The 22,510-nt window shown below is 40.9% G+C and overlaps 1 protein-coding gene across 5 annotated transcripts in view; it reads right to left on the reverse strand.

Annotated features, from left to right (window-relative positions):
- Positions 1–10,153: 10,153 nt before the first annotated feature.
- The window catches only part of PDE1C (phosphodiesterase 1C), a 510,042-nt gene continuing 497,685 nt past the window's right edge, over positions 10,154–22,510 (reverse strand). For 4 of the 5 annotated variants that reach the window (XM_019825661.2, XM_019825660.2, XM_023250475.2 and 1 more), the window contains one exon: positions 10,154–12,589. In XM_019825661.2, coding sequence (XP_019681220.1) covers positions 12,420–12,589 — 170 coding nt within the window. In that variant the 3' untranslated portion in view covers positions 10,154–12,419. The remainder of the gene's footprint in view (positions 12,590–22,510) is intronic. The other variant, XM_019825662.3, reaches the window with a different exon arrangement.

Genomic DNA, 22,510 nt, shown 5'->3' on the forward strand with positions numbered 1-22,510 from the left:
GTTGGAGAAACATACATCACTTTCCCTGCATTCTATTGGCCAGAAATTGGTCATGTGACCGACTTGATTGCAAAGGATTCTGAGAAAGGAAGTCTAAGCATCTGGCCAGCAGAAAAGGAAACCGGTTTGGCAAACTGTCTGCTCTGGCCCTCCTCAGCTCCCCCCACTAAATATGTAAAATCCTAGAATTGATATTCTCATTCAAACAGGACCAAGCAGGCTCCAGCTAAGAATTTCAAATAGCAGTCCTCAAGATGAGACATGCCAACCACGTGTATCGCAAAGACTTTCCAAGAGGCACATGGACGCAGGACACTTTAAATGACTCATCTTCCCAACTTTACTCTCCCCCCTAAAACTGAGCTGCCTGAGAACTGGTCTGCGTGTTTACATGAATTTCCATTTTCCACCTTACTCTGCAGAGGGAAGGCACGCCATAAAACACGAGTCAACCGTGGAAGCTTCATTTAAGTGTGCATCAAGGCCTTCTGTCTTGAACATTTTGCTGTGACAGGTCAGAACGAAGCATGTTAACTCCCTTTCTTTAGGGGATGCAGGCAACGAAGTCACCCACCACCCCTCTCTCTAATGTGTCCCAAGAAAAGGATGATATCGACAAAGCCATGCTGTAATTGTTGTTTCTATTTTTCCAAGTGGTGAATGGCCAACATGTAGACTCATCATTGATGAGTCTAGGTGAAACTTCTTGTTGTACCTGAAAAAATTGAGCCAGTGACTCTAATGCCTGGCTTAGAGATCCTTTTCAACCCACATCATTTCCACTTTTTCACTGACAACAAAGTTGAAATAGGTCCTATTTAAACTGTCAGAATAACTATTTTGGGGCTAGATTACCAGTGTATATTTTTGGCACATTACCCACACGAGGTTCAAAGATTTAAGGAACATAACTATAATAAAACTTCTATTTCCATATCCTTATTTCTGTGAACCAGTTTTCCTCAAACACTTGTTTCAATGCCCAAAATGAGAGTATATCATTCCAGCAATAAATAACATCCATCAATGGATCCAGAATCTAATGAGGAAAAAGACCTCACTGTCTCATCAGGAAACACATTTCCATCAAAATTATACATTTGATGGCTAATAATGTGTTTACCAAAATTTATAATATAATTATGTTGTTTTGATCTATTTTGCTGGTAATCATAAGTTCACATAATCCTCATCATTAAGCATAGTCCCTATGAGAATTTGTGATTAAATACCTTTTAATCTCAGATTTTGTGGTGCTGTGACTTTTTGCCTTTTGGGTTTTTCTTTCTTTGTATTTTGTCTTTCCTAGATATTATTTATGAGAAGTTTGGAGAGTTTACATGAAGTGGTGGTGACTATATTAAATGGTTTTGTCTTAATTTTACATCTCTTATGGGTTCCATAATATCTCTTACCTGATCATTTTTCAGTCCCTTACCATATTTTCACCCTCTATTTTTTTTTAAGTTTTAGCCTTTCCTGCTCTAAACCTAAATTCATCCAATTTTCTCACTATTATTATTTTTCTCATTTTTTAAATTAATAAGGTCTGTTAAGCTCTTGTTTTGTTTTCCCTTCAATTTTATTCTACTCTATTTTTAACTACTTCGTATCTTATTTTTAATCTTCAGCTTCAGGTTTATCTCCAGTTATTTTCACCAACAACTACCATTGTTTGGTAGTTACTTGGTCATAAAGCTATGTTCCCCACCGGACGAGAGCTCCTTGGGGACCAAGGACTATGACTCCGCCAGAGTTGCAAATTCCCAGAACACAGCACAGTGAAGGTATTCAATCAATATCGTCCAATAAAACAATGAAAGAATGGTACTCAAAGCCAGGAACAAGAGGCATGAATAAAAATGGAAGTGGCATGGCGTGTGTATGTACATTCCAGGACAATGACAGCATGTCCCCCATACATTCCACTAAGAAATCAATAAAGAACAAACATGGCACAGGACTTCTGTTTACACAGGAAAACCCTAAGTCCCCCTGCTCTGCGGCTATCAATCGGTTGTTAACATCAACTAAGAAGCCAACATCTTCCTAAGGTCTTACTTGATGTTGGCTCTCTAGACTCTACAGTTTCTGTTCTTTTAATAACTACAAATGTCTTATGAATCGGGACTTTAGAGATTATATTTCAACTGAATTCAAGACATGCTTCCCAGTCTTCCTTCACTGAAACACTGCACTTTTTCCCACATTCTTTGCTTTCCACATTCTCGAAGCTTAATTTCACAGAACTCACCTATACCACCAAAAGTAATGCTAAGCACCATTGGGGGTAAGGGCAAGTAGATCATGAACATTTCAAAATTATGTAATGTGATCCTCCGGGAATGTCTAGCTCTAAGGCAAACTTTCTTCTGAGCTCCTGACTAGCAAATCAAACTGTTAATTGTGTGTCTTATAAACCACATGTGCAAAATGGAACAACCAGTTTCCATTCCGTCCCCAGATGCTTCCTCTTCACCTCTCCCGTCCATCCTGCCCTTGAACTCTCCACCTCAGCAACCATTGCTTTCATTGCCCTCACTCGTGCAGATAGCCCTCCCTCAACACCCCATCCCTGTTCTGTTGATTCTACTTTTCAAGTCAGAATTAACCCTACCTACCTTGCTGTCTCCAATGTCATTCCTAGTCTGGCCTCAGTTCCCATCTCTACGGTCTCCTTATTAGCTTTCTGGTTTTTTCTCTTTACCCCAACTCATTCTCCATCCTCCAGCCACAGCAATCTTTATCAAATGGCAACTTTATCCTGCTGGAAACTTGGTAAAAAAAAATTTAAACCTTCCCTCCTTCCTCCACATCCTCAATCTGCCTCTGTGACCACTACATGATTCAGCCCTTTCCTATTCAGAGAGGTTCATCTCCTGCCAGCCTCTCGACTGGTCACAGTGCTCCTATAATATGGGCCTTTTTGCATTTCACCAAGTGCATGCTTTCTGTTTATGCACTTTTCATTCTTCTACCCACTCTTAAGTCTCTTATGTTCTTCAAAATTTTTGATGTTTTTATTTATTTTTGAGACACAGAGAAAGCATGAGCAGGGGAGAGGGAGCGAGAGAGAGGGAGACAGGAGCCGAAGCAGGCTCCATGCTGGCAGCAGAGAGCCAGATGTGGGACTCGAACTCACGGAGCCGTGAGATCATGACCTGAGCCAAAGTCAGACGCTCAGCTGACTGAGCCACCCAGGTGCCCCCCAACCCTGCTTCAGTTTCTTAATTCCTATCTGTCAGGTGCCTGCAACTGCCCTCCTACAGCAAGTAAGACGAAGGGGCAACAAGAGTGTAAGCAGAAATGTCTTCTTGTGTTTTTAATGGCGACAACAACTGAAGTGAAAAGATCATATTGGCCCTGGACAACTGCCTAGAGAATGCAGTGCGCGCGCGCACACACACACACACGCACACACACCATTCTGTCCTGCAAAAAAGTAAAACGAATATTTAAGCACCTTGGTGAAACTTTCGGGGAAGCAGGGTCTTTAATTTAGCTAGGAATAGGCTTCAGAAATAGCAAGAGAAATAGTAACTACACAGTAATTCAGAGAAATAGTTTATTTTTCTCACAAAACAGTTAAGTTTCAAGAAATCAGGCCAAGGATGGTGTAGTGGTTCAATGATATCATCAGGAACAAGGACCCTTTCTATCTTTCTGATTCCTTAGGGTCAGCATGTCGGATTTTATTTCCATGCTCACCATTGCCTCGCGGACCCAAAATGGCTGCTGTACCTCCCAGCTAAAGTCAGTATTCCAGGAAAGAAGAACTGGAAGAAGCAGCTTTATATTTCATCAGCAAAAACCGTGTCACCTGACTGCCCTTAAGTTAAAGAAAACTGGGCAACTGAATGTTAACTTTCACAGCTTCTGTAGCAAAGATAGAGGGGAAAGGGCTTGGAAACGAAGGTTGTGCCAGCATGCTAGCATACTAGGGATAATAAACAGAAATTAATAGTGCTGTCATTAAATGGCAATGCAATGAAATGGCGCTATAAATAATAAATTGTTATTTATTTTCATATATAAATGTCATGGATATTGTCAACTTAGAGTTCTATCTTTATTATTTTAATATTTATTTATTTTGGGAAGACAGCAAGCAGGGGAGGGGCAGAGGATCCATAACAGGCTCTGCGCTGACAGGCTGACCGCAGCGAGCCCAACGCAGGGCTCGAACTCACAAACCTTGAGCTCATGACGTGAGCTCAAGTCAGACGCTCAACCGACCAAGCCACCCACGTTCCCCAAGCTCTGTCTCTATTATATTTATCAGGATTTCTACAATTTGTCTGCCAATATTTCCTCCAACTACATTTTCTTCATATTTAAGGCTTTATATATATAAATTATATATAATATATATAGTTCTAACAATAAAGCTATTCAGGAACCTAAGCCTTGTGTTTGATAATAGTATAAACATATACAGAAATGTGTCAGCACGATCAGAACAAGAATGGTATTTGCTGCAGTTTGACCTTTTGAATCTAAGAATTCATCCAGCTAAAAACCATCCCCATTAAAGATGCCCTGGAACTCAGCAAACAGCTCATGCCTCTAAAAGACACCAGGTGGCAGTGCAGCATAAGAAGTGAGTAGAATCTAGTCTGGTAACCTGATTCCACAAAACTAATCGGTATCATTTTTGAATGTGTGCCTTACCTGGCTGCTTGGACTACCAGTTCATCGTGGCTTCAACTTCCTTTCCAGAAATGAGTGAGGCAGGATGCGCTTTTAGTGATACGGGTTTCATCTGGTTATTAACATGCAAATTCTTTTACAGCTGGAAGACTGTTGACTGAAAATACAACTGTGTTGTCTGATACCACATCACCCCTGGCATTCTTAGCCTATTTTGGGAAATGATGAGATCACACTCTGACATTTGTTTCCAAAATTCTGGATCACGTGGGACCTCCACGGGCAGAGATGTTTGTGGAACAGATGGCCTACGTGAACTACCTACTTTTGAGGGTGAGACTCTAAGGCCTAGAGCTATATTCCATTATTCTCTAGGAATTTTGAGTCTGCAGATGAAACAGAGACACATATGAACAGCCAAGTAGGGTTTTTTTCTTTTTTTAGAAAAGTACAATGATACTTCAATCTTTAAACGTACATTTCTTTTTCTGCATCAACTGAGATTTTGACATCTGAGAAGATATTGAATCAGCAGAGAATTAGAGTAAAGGCAAAACTAGGTTATTTCTTCATCCAGGGATGATACACTGATTTTAAAAGAATAGAAATGCCGACGGTTTTCAACCAATTGCGTGGAGCTCTGTGTTGGGAAGGCTTTTCAGGCTGGGTCTGGACTTGGTGGGAAGAGGTGCGCTGACTGACTAGTAATGTCTGTCGTAAGTGAAAAGAGGAGATGTGGTAACATATTTGTCACATACTGACACGTTTTCTATCTCTATATTACTCTGGTTCGGTGGCATCTTTAGCCATTACATTTTTGAGGGTCTATTTTATATGAACCACTGTGTTGGTTGCCATAGCAAACACAAATATGAAAAAGTGTGTGTGTGTGGGGGGGTGGTCTTTACTCTCCCCAAAATGATCATATGGTAAGAAATAATTAAGATCTATGTAATTTGAGGCAGAATCACTGAAGTGTCACGAGGAAGCAAAAATAGATCATTCTGAGGGTTAACCAGGGCAAAAGACCAATTCTAGTCAAAGAGATCACAGCACATGACCCAGAGAAGATGACATTTTCTGTTGGGTCTTGAATAACGAAGATTTTCATAAGGACAATAGGTGTAGAAGGAGTTACATAAAAAGAATGATGTGAACATACAGGAGAATAGGCCTGGTTCAGTCAGGAAACAGTTCCCTGTGAAGGTGAGTGTAGGTGACAGATGTCACTTCATGAGGAGCTTGTCTTCTGGAAAAGGCACAATTAATATATTCTCCACATATTCATTCATTGAACAGAATCACCACCCAGTCATATCTTTATGCCTTTATGGCTTAGAATGCTTGAATTCAAATGCTTTGGCATTCATCTGACCTCTGATTATGGCCGGGGAGAAGGAGGGAAAGGGAGAGCTTGTACAGGCTCCTAGCACACCCAAACGTCTCTGTAAACTTGCCAGCCGTCACGGACAGGCGCTGAATCTCAGCCCGTAAGGAGCCCACTGGATGAGACAACAGTCAATTAAACTCCAACAGGGGAGTATGCTCATGGCAGACTTGCTCTTCATGTTTGTCTTGATAAAGGCTCTACCACTGGCCATTAGAAGTCAGTTTTTCTGGAGCTAGGAGGTGTCTGACATGCGAGGGAATATCATTTCCTGCTACCAAAAGCCATAATTATTAAGGAAGAAATCTGGAACTGGCTAGCAGAATTCCAGAGAAGTGTCAGTGAGAAGAGTGTGAAAACTGATTTGGAGAAATAAAAAAGACAAATGACTTTGAGAATGGGTGACTAAAAAAAAATGGGGGTAGTAGCAATAACAGAAATATAGACATCAGGAAGATCACAGTTGCAAAAGAATCCGGGAGTGAGGCTTAGGGTACCTTCAAGACATTCGGATGGAGAAGTCCATCTCAGAGTTGGGAATGCTTGTGTAGGCTTGAGAAAGTGATAGGGACAGATTTGTGGAGTTAGAAATCAAGCTGATGGAGTTGGTGCTTAAAATCCTAAGAAAAGATACAGTTTATTGGAAGAAATCTGAGAAGAAGGCTGATGGCTTGATTTGGGGAAAAGTCCCGTGAGGAGGAGGAGTAGCCAACTAGTCAGGCAGTTAAGTAAGAGATAAAAGACAAATCAGGAGAATGCAGGGCTCACAGGCAAATGGAGGAGAGTTTCTAGATGAAATGGTGTGGGCAACAATGTGAAAGCCTTCAAAAAATTCAAAGGGAACAAGCCTGTGGAAATGTCGTTGTGCTTAGGCAGTTTGGATATCTATCTATTCATTTGATTGTTGAATTTCATCGCTGATTGTCTATGAAAATCAAATGTAAGCACGTTTTGGCAGTAGAAAAAGGATACAGTTCCGCTGGTTTTAAAGAGGAAGAGAAATTATATCTTCCTTTGAGATATCAGGGACGGATAAGAGGATGGCATAGAGTCAGATACCCACAAAGATCAGAAGCAAAATAATTAAGGAATGCTCTTCCTCCATGGACTGTATTTTCTTAATGCTGCAGTAGAGAGGACGGGGAAAAGGAAGCAGGAAGTTGAGGAAAGAGCCATCCATTTGGATTAACTGATGAGAGGTCAGCATTCAATGAGCAACGGTCCTTGAAAGACTGATCTGCAGGTGTGTGAGTGGTCACGTTAGCTCAGTTGTAGGGCTTCTCTTACCAAGGCTTCATGACATAGTTTCAATAAAGGACACAACACTGGCCCAAGATGGAGAGGGACACAACCAGTCTGTGTCGGGCACAATCATGCTATCGTTGTTGGTCCTGGATTCTGTATCGGAACCACATGAGAGCATCGTTGAAGGACAGAGGATGCATAATGCGGGCGAGCGGGCTCAACAAAGAGGTACAGCAAGTCTGCAAGCAGCATGGCATGTGGAAACAATACATAGTCCTGTAATCAAAGGACCACAACTAAATCTCCTCTCTACACTTTTCCACTAGCTCTGCAAACGTTCTGTAACAATTTAACCCTTTGAATCTCAATTTATTGATTAGCAATAAGGACAATAAGTCTTTCCACACAGGTTTATTAAGAGTTAAATATATTATTAGTACATGTTAAAGTGCTTTAGACCTAGTGGGTACTTGAAAAATACTAACCAAATTTTACAATCTACTGTACTAGAGCAGTATAATGTAATTTCGGGTTTTAGCAGCCATAATTGGACATATTTGTCTCTGTTGTTACATTTACTTAATATCCTTTTACCATTGGGTCTTAAAGTTTGGAATCTTCTTATACCCAGTGAGTCATAAAAGATGAATTGTTTCTATAATGGCTGGTTTCTAGGCAAGGTGCTTCTATAAGCGCTGGTCAGCTGAACCTCTTACTCAGGTGCACAAAACAAAGTATGCCACAGAACGTTCGCAGAGAATCCAGAGAACATTAAAATACACACTTGAATACAGTATTCTGTAGCTATTATCACTTGTCATTCCCCAAAAGCAGTTTTTCATTTTCTTTAAATATAACAAAAGTATAATGAATGCTCATAAATCTCCTAAATTAGTCTTTAAACAATTCCACCAGGAAAGGCCTACTATCTACATCTATGATACAGCAGAATCTTCCCTGGCCCCAACTGGCCTCGCTGTGGCACCCGAGGCTATGCCAGGGTCGAGCCTGGGGCCAAGTAACCAATCTTTCACCCACCCCCAACTCCCAGTCCTAACACATCCTCACATTTAACTTAATTTGACAGACTCCCAATGAATCAAGATGTCGACCCAACAGTTTTTTTTAATTAAAAATGGATCAAAGAGGGTGTAATTGATGAAGTGAAGTTGGCAGTCAATGGGAAAATGAATTTAAACTTTGCAGATAAATAGGTGGCCTTCCATCTGTCTTAGGACATGGATCTTTATGGAAATCCCATACTTGAAAAATAGTTGTTATCAACCATCTCCACTTTTCCTCTCTACCTCACAGGGATTAGAAATCATAACAGTAAGAGTGCTGGAGTGCCTTCCCTATTTCAAAAGCTCAACGGATAAGATCATGGTAAGGCTTAAGTGGCTTGTGGTAAAAAGAGGTAGGAAGAGAAGGAAATTAGCATTCTCTCAACCCTATTAGTGACAGTCACTGCCCCCTACCCATCTGAGGTTAGTATTACAACTAGATGGAAAAACAAAAACAAAACAATACCTAGGGACTTATTCTGGCCAGAAGTGGGGTGGGAAGAGGGACAGGCAGATTTATACTGCTCTTTTCTTACAGGGACTGGTTCTGCCTAAGAATTAGATTATATTACAAAGAGAAAAAATACCATTCTGAAGCTTCTGTCAGTTCTTTGTGCTTATAGAAGCAGGACCCAGAATAAATGCGCTTTGTTTGGCAGAGTCAGTTCATAAGCTTTAAAAGTGCCTTGAACTTGTGTGGTGTAGGGAGTGAGAGATGGATTGCTCTGTACACTCATAGGAATTTAAAGTTCAAGAGCGGGGGGAAGGTCTTGGTAGGAGAAATCCAAGAAGATGCAGGCAAATCTGTGTCTAAGGAAGAAACAGCCATGAAGAATCATCCGCAAAGGGAGACTAGCTGATACTGCTATTGGATTTTTAATTTAAATATTTCCTTCTGCTGTGCCATCATCCTAAACTTTCTGGTAAAGTCCGTTCTACACAGTAGGCTTGTATCGGTGGAACTTGGAAAAAACAAAGGGATGGGGTGTGGGAAAAGAGATGGGGTGAACAGGAAGAGACGAAAGACAGAACTGTAGGAGTTAAGAGGCCAGGGGTGAACAAGGGTTCAGCAAAGTGCAAGATGAGAGCAAGAGGCAGCCACGACAGATAAAAGACGGAAGCCCGAGAACTCCAAGGGTGCAGGAGACACAGGTGAAGGGAGCATGGGATGAGGGTGGGCTGTCGGGTTTCCAACTGAATGTTGAAAGCATATTAAAGATTGAGATGCAGGGTGAGGCAGAAACTGGTACCTGGGAGAACAGGCAGGTGGGTAAACATCACTAATTAAATCATTAACATCTTTTTACTGAAGGTGGAGAATATGAACAACCTATCTAGTGTCATAAAACTAGTAAGGGACATTGCTCTCAAACTCAAAAGCCTAACTTCTTTTTACTATACTCCACTCTTTCTCCAAGGAATAATAGAGAATATTTATTGATATCGTTACCATATGCTTAGCCCTGGTACTGTGATAGGTGTTTCTACCCCCAAAGTGCCTGTTCTGAACTGCTAACTGGAATAATATAAACCAAGTTGATAACACAGGTGTTTACCTACAGACTAGCTGGTATTACGGGTTACTCGTATTAACAAATTAATCGATTGGGTTTGTGGATGGGAAGAAGGGGGTTTAAAAAAAACCCTACCACCTATACAATCAGGAAGCCAATTGAAAAGTTTAAATTATGCTATTCATCTTGACAAGATATTCAGGACTAAATAGTGTCAAGGATAGAGAAAATCTAATGCTTTTCAAATGAATCCCAGAATTCTGAAGATGAAAAAGGTGACTCGTACAAGAAAGTCCTTGAAAAGCATCTTTTTATTTGCTGTAAGAATATAATCTGGCATTTGTATACAATCCATCACGCAAAAACAAAACACATGGTAGGTATCTTACAAGCAATGAGGAATCTCAGTATCTGAATTCAATCAAAATATTAGCCAAAGCTGAAAAATAGCATCTTGGGATAAAACAATACAGACAATTCTGCCCTAGGATCATGGCTTCTAACGTCAAGAAGCAGTCAAGAAAGCACAGCCAGGTTGCTATCTCAATGCCTAAGACTGAAAGTATTGAAGGACAGATGAGAAACATCACTGATGATCCACTGGGAGCAAGGAGGCCAGTACCCCATGGGCAGTTTCACTGTTTGCTTAATGGCTCTGTGAAGCAGGCACTAAGGCACCTGTATACAAACAGGGAGGAAGTACCTGTTGAGCTAACCTTCTTCAGGCAGAATAGACGCTGTGAGCCTGCAAAAGGATCCCTTCGCTCAGGGACCAAGCAGGGAGTTAAGAATTACAATTGCTTTCCTAACAAAAAGTCACAGTGATTTTTCTTTTTGTAGAGTAATTAAATTTCCCTGAAACACCATCGTAAACCATGTTATAAATAAATTACTCACTAGCGTGATGGGCACTAAACTCTGGAGCTGGCTCAACTTGCATAACTGTGGTTTACTAGAAGTGAACTGTGGTGAAAGAGAGAAGAGAACACTAAACCATTTGCAGTCAGACTCCAGAGGCTATGGCCATCAGTACACAGCTTCTTCTTTGCAGGGGTGCCTGGGAGTTTGTTTGTTTTCCTTTTCTTTTCTTTTCTTTCTTTCTTTTTTTTTTTTTTTTTTGGATGTGGAATGCTCCTAATTACATCTGTTCTGTTCCTATTACTCAGTGAATTCAGCAATAATAATCCACACCTACATTACCCTCAATGTTCACCACAAAAGGCAAAGTGGGTATTATGAGTCCCACTTTCTAGTTAAGTAAACTGAGGCTTTTAAAGGTTATGCCATTAGACCAAGGGCATGCAACTAGTTATAGACGGGACAGGACTGGAGATCAGAACCGCCTGACAACAAACCTAAAGTTTTCCACTGCACCAGACCATTTCTAAAGGGATCAAAAGCTATTTCTGGCCTTGAAAGATTCCTTCCCACTTTGTGTGATTTTAGTCCCAAAGTAAAAACTCTAGGAGAGATTCAGAAGAGCTAAAAATGCCGCAATGGAGAGAGGTGAGTTATTGACTTCCATTCCTCCAAGAGCTGTAAGAGCAACTGAGATCCCAAAGGGCTCAGCTATATGGTCTGCTGGGAAGATTATCCGAAATTGAACTTAAAGGTATCTCCAACTTTATGGAGAAAAATCTGCAAATTAGGGATTTAAATTAGGTTCAGCAATTTACATCCTCCTGCCCCAGGACCACAAGACTTCTCCTGAGGTAGATCTCAAACCTGGAGTCTCTGAGGCATGGGCATCTCATTGATTTCTAGAATTGTCAACTGTAAGTGAAAGTAACAAATTAGAAGTACAGCCAAAATGTATCTCCTGCAAACTCTCAAATTTCAAAAGGTATGAAATGAGGTGATTGTGTGAGCATGCAACGAAAACCAAAGCATGCGTCTTTATTTTTAAATTGTATCTTCTCTGTGAAACCTCTGTTCAGAATTACCTATGAACTCTATTCATCGGTCTTCTTTTCCACCTGTGATTGTTACATTCAGAAACACAACTTTTATCTTTAATGCATTTCCTTTGGAAGTTACATATTTACCTACATTTTAAATATTATAATAATCACCATATTTAAGAAATGCATATGCAAAAACACCTTTTTCTACTGTATTTAAAATTGGAAAAGATGTTTTAAGTCTTACATTTCTTAAATACAATGATTATTAAACCAATATTCTTACTGGGGCAAGTCAACTTCTAGGGATGAAAGAAGTGTCAGTGGGAGGGATTCCATGTTTTCTAAAGAGGTGGCATTGTTTTAATTTGGGTTCTATTTAGACTTTGAAAGATCTATACAAATATAAGTCACATGAGACTAACATAACCTCTTACTCCTGGAGTCTCCACTGACTCCCAAATCCAGTAACGGCTGGGTCCATAACAGAACAAAGGGGAAAATCACATACAGCCTTCACTTTACCTTGGTGGAGTCAACCACGAAAGCACCAGCCCCCAAGGCTTCCAACGGTCTTGGAAGCACATCCCACTGTGGCCGGTGAGTGCTGAGAGGCAGGGGAGTGGGTCTCTCCTTCACTCCCTCTCTTCCCCTTGACCTATTTCCTGTTCCAGTTGTGTGAGATATTCTGAATCTTTTTCATTTTGATCCTCTGATCCAGCATCTTGTACCTCGCAGGATGCTCATCAGTTTTCTTTGGGACCGAAGGTGCGTAGGAGCTAGACGCATAAGCAGGGCGTTTAAAATGACGTAGAGGAGGCTTGATGACTGGAGGCCATGCAAAGGAAGACAGACAACCATTAGCCTCGCCAATGACACGGCACAACCTAACTACTGTGGGCAACTTGCTCTCCCCTAGACCTGTCTGTTCTCTTTAAAACCAGGAAACAAACAAGTTGGATCCTCACTGGGAATCTTACTGCAGGTAGATGAATAAATAACATTATCACCCTCGTCATTTACTTAAAATAAATAAAGAGATAGACAATGGGAGCAAGGAGGCCAGAGATAGACAATGTACACAACCTAGAGACAGACAATGAGGTTCCCAGAATACAAAGCTTCTCTGACAGCGAACGAATGGAGTTCAGGAAGTGAGTGGGAGCAGTGTTATCACTTTGGGGAACAGCGAAGTAAACACAGGTGAGCAGAGTCATACCATGATTCAGCATTTAGCACTGTGTGTAAGCTTCCAGGCTTGCAAAGTGGCAAACAATCTCGAAGCGCTAATAAAAAGTACATCACGGGGAAAATATGTGCCAAACACACACAGAAAGGTCTAGTGTCCAAAATGTTTTTTGAAAACTCTTAAAATCCAGCAAAAGGAAATAAACAACCCACTTTACCTCGGAGCAAAAGATCTGAACTGACTCCTCACCGAGGAAAATATGCATATAGCAAAGAAGGCACAGGAAAAGAGGCTCAACAATTTATGCCATTAGGGAATTGCACATTACAAGAGCAATGATATACACCACACACCTATTAGGATGGGCAAAATCCAAAACAAAACCGATGACACTGCTGGCGAGGATGCAAAGTGTCAGAGCCACTTCGGAAGACAGTTTGACAGTTTCTTACGAAGCTAGACATAGTTTTTACCGCACGATCCAGACATTCTGCTCCCGGGTATTTACCCCACTGATTTGAAAACCGGTGTCCACATAAAAACCTGCATATGAATTTTATAGAAGTTTATTCATCATTGCCACAGACTGTAAGCCAAGAACTCCTTCAACTGGCTGTCCATGTTGTAGACCACCTACACGACGGGATATTATTCAGCGATGAAAAGAAATGAGCAGTCAAGACACAAAGACACAAAGTACTAAAGTGATTCCTCCTCCTCTGCTCCCCTGTGCTCTGCCCCCCACCACCCACCCCACCTCTTCCCTGTCTCGGTCCCACTGGAGAGCACTCTGTGATACCATGTAAAAGTGAATAAAGGTAAAACCAGGTTAAATGATAATCACAAACAGATGAGATAGAACACTCAGGTAAAAGGTTTGAAGGACAGAGCAGGTGCTGAGCCATTTCCTCAAACACTAGTTCTCAGTGAGGCGATTGTACTAACATGTAAAAGGTCAGCAAAGAAAGGTAATACACAGTTGTGTCAGCGTGGAGGGCTAAGATTAGGAGACAGATCTATCAAACAAGAGGTTACCTTTGTGAAAACCAGTTTCACATATCTCTTCCAATATGATCAAGCAGAAGATCAGAACTTAAACATACAACTTAAATATACAATCATAGGGGTTAGTGAAGTTCTGGTACATTCTTAAAATATACTACTGTGATACTATGGAAAAGGGATATAGATGTCTATTAATAAAAATAGAGGTTCATGTAATACTGTTAAATCAAAAAAGCAGTAAACAGAATCTAATCTCATCACTATAAAAACACATCAATATGCGCATAGGAAAATCCCAAAGAACATACATTTAAATCATAGCAGTGATTACCCCCGAGTAGTACAAACATGGCTGTTGTTTTTTGGATGTGTACATTTTCTAATTTTTCTATGATGACCAGGTTTTAGTGACGTAACTTTTGAAAAATAAACATGCTATTAAAAATTCCTTCCATAGAATCATACATCAGAGTTATTCTACAAAATCATATGTAATAAAAAGCCAGAAAAACGGGGGTGACTCTGGGCTTTAATATTATAGACATCTCAGAGAGCTCATAGCTGAGTATACTTTTCACAGTCTATAGACTAATATTCATTCACTGATGTCTTAGAGCACTTATGTGTTGCTGATAAAACGGTGAACAAAACAGAAATCCCTGCCCTCATGGGACTTCCATTCTAGTGATTTCTGCTGAAATTTGTGACTTCACTTACAGAAGAAAAACATATTCAGGCATAATAAGGGATGCTATTACTACCATAACACCCACACCAACTTTTCCTAAGATGTTTAGCAAATGGTCCTGTAGTGACAGAATAATACATGTGCAGAAGAATCGAGAATTTTTTCAGACTTCACAGTGCTTAATTCTGTTTCTTAGGGTAAACAAGGGATTGCAGCACAAAACACTCTAGGAACAAGTGTAAAAACGACCCTGTTACCCTGGAGAATGGTGTAGAAACAAGAGAGGTTTCAGATTAAAAGCTGATTGTTGCAAGCGTCTGGCCTAGCTGATTTACTGCTCTTCAAGTCACAATCCCTCTCCATATTCATTCTATTTTCGCTACTCAGCATGAGCCCAGCCAAAGTATTATTGAATTTCCCACTTCTCAGCAGGAAGAAACATTTACCGTTTGCTGGAATTCTTTTTGTCTGAACAAAAACTCCCCTTGCCACTGGAGTCGCTGCAAATAGAGTTGAACCTGCTGATAGAGATCGGCTCCCCACCAAGACTGTGGAAATACTTATATGCCTGCTGTCACCTTTACTCAAAATGTTGGAAAAAAGAAAAATTCATATAGTGCTGTTTTGTATGCATTGATTGCCTCTCCACTCTGCAGGGAAACATGATTTGATGACAGAGCAAAACAGCAGAGCTAGGGATAAGGGCACCATCTTGAATTTAATGGAGACTTTTGTTCTGGGATGCTTGCCTGGCCTCCAGGGCTCTTTCATTGGTCTCCTGGCTATTCTGGAGATACTGGAAGAGGATCTGATCCTTCCACTTTCAATGACTGCACACATCCCACAGCTGAACCCAATCCGTAGTGTTAAAATCCACCTCTCCTTCCACCAGGGTAGAGAAGAACCAAACTAGGAACAGAATCCCCTCCCCTCCATATGCTTGATTATCAGCAAGTTGGACCTTTTTTCTCTTGGGGACATATTTACAAAGTCGGCTCTCATCTCTTAGAGCAATTTACTTGGAGGAAATGATCTAATTAGCTAATGAAGATTTGACAAAGTCACATTTCTGCACTGAGCCTGAACTTGGGAAAGTCATTATCTATATTACTTTCAAAGGTGCTTAGGAAAAGAAAAGTGCATGACAAAAGTTGATCCATCACCTCCTTTATTTCACAATTATGCACAATATTTGTTTTTCATGAAAGCAATGCTCTTTGAGGGGTTTTAAGCCTCATCCGTTAACATCTTATCTTTCTCATCAACACCAGGGTTCTCCCGTTGTCTATGATCTTCTCCCCTTCCTCAGCCACCACGAACCTCTCCATTACACCCTCTCTGTCTCTGTCCCTGTCTCTATCAAGACCATTTTGCTTGGTGGCTACTTTTCTTGTGGTGTGGGAGAAGAGTCTATAGAACTAGTTTTCAGAAAATAGATTCAGACTTAGTCCTACGTCAAAATCATGCGGTTGTTAGTTGGATTCAGGCATTGCAATGTGAAAGAGGGCTTTTAAAGCTCTTTAAGATCACAAAGCCTGGAGCCTGCTTCAGAGTCTGTCTCCCTCTCTCTCCGCCCCTCCCCTGCTCATGGTCTGTCTCTCTCTGTCTCTCAAAAATAAATAAATATTAAAAAAAAATTTTAAAGCTCTTTAAGGTCATATTAGACTACTGTTTCTCAAAGTATCCTTCAAGAAAGTTGCAAATGTAATAGGTATTGTTAGGGGATGCGGAAGTTCCTTGTCAAATTTAACTGGGTTAAAGGTAAACCACCATCTTCATGGTACCCCATCTTCTCAGACACCTAAATAATAGGGCTATGTATTAATGAATCCTTAAAAGCAGCCAATAGCATGTAGTTTTCCTCTGTTTCTTTTTAGGCTAAGGAACTCCCTTTATAGGGTCCTCTCACAGAGTGTTCAGCAGAAAACACTTTCAGAAAAACTGGGCTAATTCATTACCTTAGGGCATCATATCATATGCTATGATGAATCCCTACCTCAGGACACCTTGTTGTTCTGCACTGAGAGCAGGTCAGAGAGAACTGTCACTAGTCCTCACCTGATGTTGGTCCTGCCTAATCTCAAGCTAAATAACAATTTGTGTGAGAATCCGTCTCTGTTCTTCTGATCCACTATGACTTGACTGTGATCTTCTGGAACCACTAACACTGAATCTCTGTTGCAGAGCACTACCTGTGATGGCAGCAACTTGGTCTATTCTTAGCTTCTGAATGAATTCTAATTATTAGCACCTTTTTATTTTATTTTTTGATGTTTATTTGAAAGAGAGAGAGAGAGAGAGAGCATGAGTCAGGGAGCGGCAGAGAGAGAGGGAGAGAGAGAGAATCCCAAGCAGGCTCCATGCCGCCAGCACAGAGCCTGACTCGGAGCTCAATCCCAGGAACCACGAGATCATGATCTGAGCCAAGACCAAGAGTTGGACGCCCAACCAACTGAGCCACCCAGGCACCCTAATATTAGCACCTTTTAAAAATAAGAAGTGTTATACATGTATTTTCTGCTCTTTCAAAGAGAATGCCACGATAAGACCTTTGGAAAAAAATATTTCCATTATACACCTCTTCTATCTGCATTCACACACACACACACACACACACACACACACATCCCACATACACTAAACTAACAAGATAAAAAAATCACTTGCTGCCTCTGGAATATTGGTTTACGTGAAGAATAAAAATCCCACTCCCATACATTCCATTTCTAAAATCAGTGTCTACTTGTGGTATCTGCCTGAAAGCTGATGGAAAGTCCTTATGGAAATTACAAAAATCCTTCACAAGTTTTGAATTGCAAGGGATTAGAATGCTAACATCAGCTCCACTGAAGACGGCATGATAAAAGAACCTGAGCTTGTGATTTTCATTTCAGCCTTCACCACGGTAAAATAGTTATAATATCTGACATATATCGTGTACTAGGCACGATGCTAAGAATTTAAAGAGAATTAGCCTTTCATCTACTCTACAACCCTATGAAGCAAGCACTGTTACCACCCTCTTTCTGGGTGAGAAAACTGGAGCTTAGAGAACTTAAGCAACTTGCCAAAGCCTACACAACATGGCATGCAGGGAGCCTGGATTCTGGATTCACCTTCAAGCAGCTCAGCTTCAGAGCCTTAGTCCAATATTTAAGATAACCTTGGGCCAAAGTTCAGAGTAAGTTTTAGTAACTACCATAATAAGTTGAAAGAGTCAAAATTGTATCTCATTTACACTATCAATATTTGAGTATATCATCTGTATAATATATGGGATTCTTGGATACCTTGTTAGCAGCTATAGTTACACTTCCCCAAAAGCAAAAGCCAATCATCCCCCCCCTTAATATAATTTGTGGTGATAACTTGGGAAGGAATTATATAAAGGTCTTAGCTAACAGATCTCTTAAATAACTGCTTTTGTCTCTTCCTTCACTTATGCCAGGTTGGAACGTTAACAGGAATTCCAAAAGTCTCAGCCCCTATCGATGAGCAATCAAGCTAGGTTGAGCTCCAGGTGGTTCTCTCCCTGGCTGCATATGAGAACCACCATGGGAGATTTAAAACACCCAAATGCAGGGGCACCTGGGTGGCGCAGTCGGTGAAGCGTCCGACTTCAGCCAGGTCACGATCTCGCGGTCCGGGAGTTCGAGCCCCACGTCGGGCTCTGGGCTGATGGCTCAGAGCCTGGAGCCTGTTTCCGATTCTGTGTCTCCCTCTCTTTCTGCCCCTCCCCCGTTCATGCTCTGTCTCTCTCTGTCCCAAAAATAAATAAATGTCGAAAAAAAAATTAAAAAAAAAATAAAATAAATAAAACACCCAAATGCTCAGCTCATACCCCAGATCAATTAAAGTAGAATCTATGGGGGGTTAGTCTGAGACTTCAAGAGTTTTTAAAGCTCTTCAGATAATTCCACTGTGCCAGAGTTTGAGAACTACTGTTTTGGTCTCTCCAAATGTCTCCTTCCTTATCTTCACAAAAGAAACAATAGTAATAATATTTTGCACACTGGAAGTGTTCTGTAAACTGTAGAGAGCTAGCCAATGTTGCTGCTATATTTTGATCATAACATCCTGCCTTGCTAGGGAGGAGTCTTTTGTGCATCTATTAAGGTTGCTTGTGGCCTTCAGAATTATGCTTTGTCTCTCTCTCTCTCTCTCTCTCTCTCTCTCTCTCTCTCTGTCTCTCTGTCTCTCTCTCCTGTCCACTACGTTTTGTTCTTCTGTTGGGTCTACCATGAAGACAAAAGCTCTGAGAAATGAAAAGGTATTTTTGTTGTTGTCGGAGAAAGCAACTTTGTGATGCTATCATTTGAGAACTCTAAGAAGACCCACACCAAGAAGAACCAACCCTGAGATTAGCCATTATTTTCTAAATAAATCTAACACTTGGAAAAGCAAAGAATAAGAGCAGACAAAGAGGACATTCCTGATGTCTGACTGAAGGATAAGATGAGAGTGAGAGCTTGCCAGGCAGAGATTAATTTTAAAGCCTGCCTCTACCACTCCTGTTTTTTTCTTGGGCAAGTCACTTTTCCTGTAAACTCCAAGTAAGTTCCACATTTCTCCTCTCCAGCCCAAGCGTAACAGTTGCCTACTTCACAGGGCTTCTGGGAGGACTCAGCCAGACGGGGCATATAAAGGACTTACTATGGCGTCTGCAATAAAAAATGCCTTCGGTTCTTTATTGTTATCATTGTAGTGATAGTGATCAAGTCCAAGGGTAACTCCTGGTGGATAAAGTGGGACTAAAACCCTGAACAGACAGAATGCCAAGAAGACTTCCAGGGTGGGCACTGCCATTCCCTGTAGGACTGATCTTGGGCTGATAGTTATAGTGTTGCTCAGTTTGAGATGATCTGCCTTTTTGAGATAATCTGCCTGACGTTAGTTTATGCCTCTGGATTTGTATTCTCTCTGGACACTTTCTATCTTCTTTTCGGGGCATCTTTTCAGATTATCTGGAATTCCAAACCTGGTTTATGTCTGATTCTGATCAAGTCAGCCATATCAGCTACTTTGGCATGACTCGGTTGCATTTTGAAGGTGAGCTCAGGAGAAAACATAAAATCAGCCAAAAGACTCTTCTCTATGTTAGCATCAGCTCCACGAAGGGCTGAATCAAGCAGGATTCTTCCTATTCCCAAGGCAGAAACACACCCTTTAAAACTCTAGCAGTTCGGCTGGACTGGCTTTCAAAGGTGGTCTTAAAGGGCAAGTGGATGATATTAACTGGCTTCAGCAGTAAAACAGGCTTGGTTCTTGTTCATTATCTAGGCTTCCCATGAGACGTTTTAAAAAGTGAAAGCGAAATAAAACAACCTTTTACGAACTCAAGGCTTGGCTGCTTAAGGAGACCCAGTAGCATGGTCTCCGTCTTCTGTACTATTCAGTGTTTGCACACCCATTATCGCAGCTGCCCTCATCCTTGGAAGGGGCCAGGTTCAGTTCTGTCTCTACCGCGTATGACTCGGGCACATGGCTTCAGTGCCCCACATTAGATGTAGTGTTGTCTAAGGTGATGATCTACTCTAAAACTCCTCAAGGTGTGTTTTATACTAAAACTAAGATAATGAAACCCATTACCTACATTTTAAGACTGGCTCTCCAAGGACTTTACTTCAAGAAACTGAGAATGCTAAATAATCCACTGGTTCCCTGTTTTCACCTCACAGAGTAAAGATCCCAGAAACAGGAAGCCTGCCTCTGAGAAGCTATCCAGAAGGAGCTGAGGTGACACTGCATGAGCCAAACCACTACCTAGCATCGAATGATGACCCAACCAGCATTTTCAGGTCCCCAGAGGAACGTATGTCCATAGAGAAAAGATAACCCGCCTGGTTTTGTTGCCCTTCATCCAACTTGAAGTTGTTTGCTTCCACCTGCGGTTCTCCACCTTGGCTGCACATCAGATTGCCTGGAGAGCTCTGAAATTTACTGATGCCCAAGCTCTACTCTCAAAAGTCTCTGAAACGATCTATTATTTTAAGTTGGAGCCCAAACATCAGGATGTTTGTCACGTCCAGTGATTCTAACGTGTAGCCAGGTGGAGAAACACTGGCTTAGGTGCCAAGTTTGTTTTCAGAATAAGTCAGTTTATACTTAGGTATTAAGGAATATCTGGGGCAGCTGGCAGGATCTGGTCATTGCATGCAGGGGTTTCCAACCCTTGGCCATCTGCTAAAATCTGTGACAAGAATTGAACCCTTGAAAACCTACTTTGGAGGGAGGTGGTGTGGTATTACAAGAGAAGCATGGGTTTGGGACAGCACCTAACTGGGTTAAGCTATTACTAGCTGTAAGATTCTAAGGAGATGAACTATTCTGGGACTCAGGTATTTTTTTTGTTTTGTTTTGTTTTCTGCTTTTCTGTAAAATGGGAAGAATAGTAACTACCTTGCATGGTGCCATAAGGATTTTAACGGGGATGTAAATGAGAACGTATATACAGTACTTTGTAAGCTTGAAGACTCCCAGTATGTTGTATATATTTGATATGTGGCTACCATTATTATTACAGAGCATAGGGGATGAATGGTCATCACTGAGGGCCTTTTCACGGCGCCCTCCCTGATGGATTTCTTATGATAGTGCAGAAAAGTCATATAATTCCCCACACAACTAGATGCTACTACATCAAAGACCTTACCAAACAATGAAGAGATTAATTTATTTATGAACATTTGGCAGAGAACACACCATTCTGATTCAAAAAAGACTATCTAAAAAGTGCATATATATATATATATATATACACACATATATATGGAAATCTATATCAGCTACCTGAGGGAACCACTTTGCTGAAACTAAGTGCCATTCTAACCAAAGCAAAAGCATCTAGCCCACATTCTAAACTACTTATACAATGTACAGATACGGATGTTTGTGCAATCACTTTGGGCAACACCTAACCATGAGTGTGAAGGGGTGTTGGAAATCCTGGCTGGGATGGGAAGTGTGGTTTAGACAACCAACCATGATGGAAGAAGCTTCAGTCACTGATTTCTAATCTTGATGTAATTAGGAAAATCACAAGGGCACTTTTGATTCTTAAGACTCTGCATTTATTATGCTGAGGCATAATAATTCTTCAAGTCACCTTCATTGGAAGCCATTCTTAAACCACTGATGCCCTGGTCTTTTAGATGCTTCTTTATGCTTTATCCTGCAGATCATTAATCCTGGCTACGAACCTCATGGGGACAGGGACAAGGTGTTATGCACTCTTGTGTCCCCAGAACCTAATCACAGAACTGGTAACAGTTGGTGCTAAGAAATATTTAACAAATGAGCAAGCTACTCTGCATCACACTCAGTAACTTTCATAAATCTCGCATTTACTAAAGAATAAATGAATCATTTAGAAAACACATCAGCTGGCAAAGGTGATGGGAATCTACAGACCCTGATAGGTCCCCCTTGCTTCAGCAACGTCTTGATGTCTAGATTTGCTGCCCATATTTGTTCCAAGAAGGGTGTCAGCAAGTTCCTTCGTCCTGAAGTCTCAAGTCTGAAGCCCGAACACGTTTGCTTTACACAAATGCTACAACCTCAGCTCATTTCTACACTAGAGTATGGAGAGGCACTGAGGCATGGTTTTCAAACCCCTCTCCCTCTAACAAAGAGCTAAAAGAGGAGGAGCAGTTAAGTAAGGCCCGAAGACAAGCTCTCTTCTTAGTCAAACAATGGCTGGTTATTAAATGCACTGCAACCTGAGGATTTAATGATCAATGGTTTCATTTAATAAAATTATTATTTCAATTAATAAAAAAAAAAATAAGGAAGTCCTCCCTCAAGGAGGGATCACCTTCAATTTAGTTATTTGTTTTCATTTTGTTGGCCCCAGCAGGCCCAATGTATG

This window comes from Felis catus, chromosome A2 (assembly GCF_018350175.1).
Source record: "Felis catus isolate Fca126 chromosome A2, F.catus_Fca126_mat1.0, whole genome shotgun sequence".
NCBI lineage: Eukaryota > Metazoa > Chordata > Mammalia > Carnivora > Felidae > Felis > Felis catus.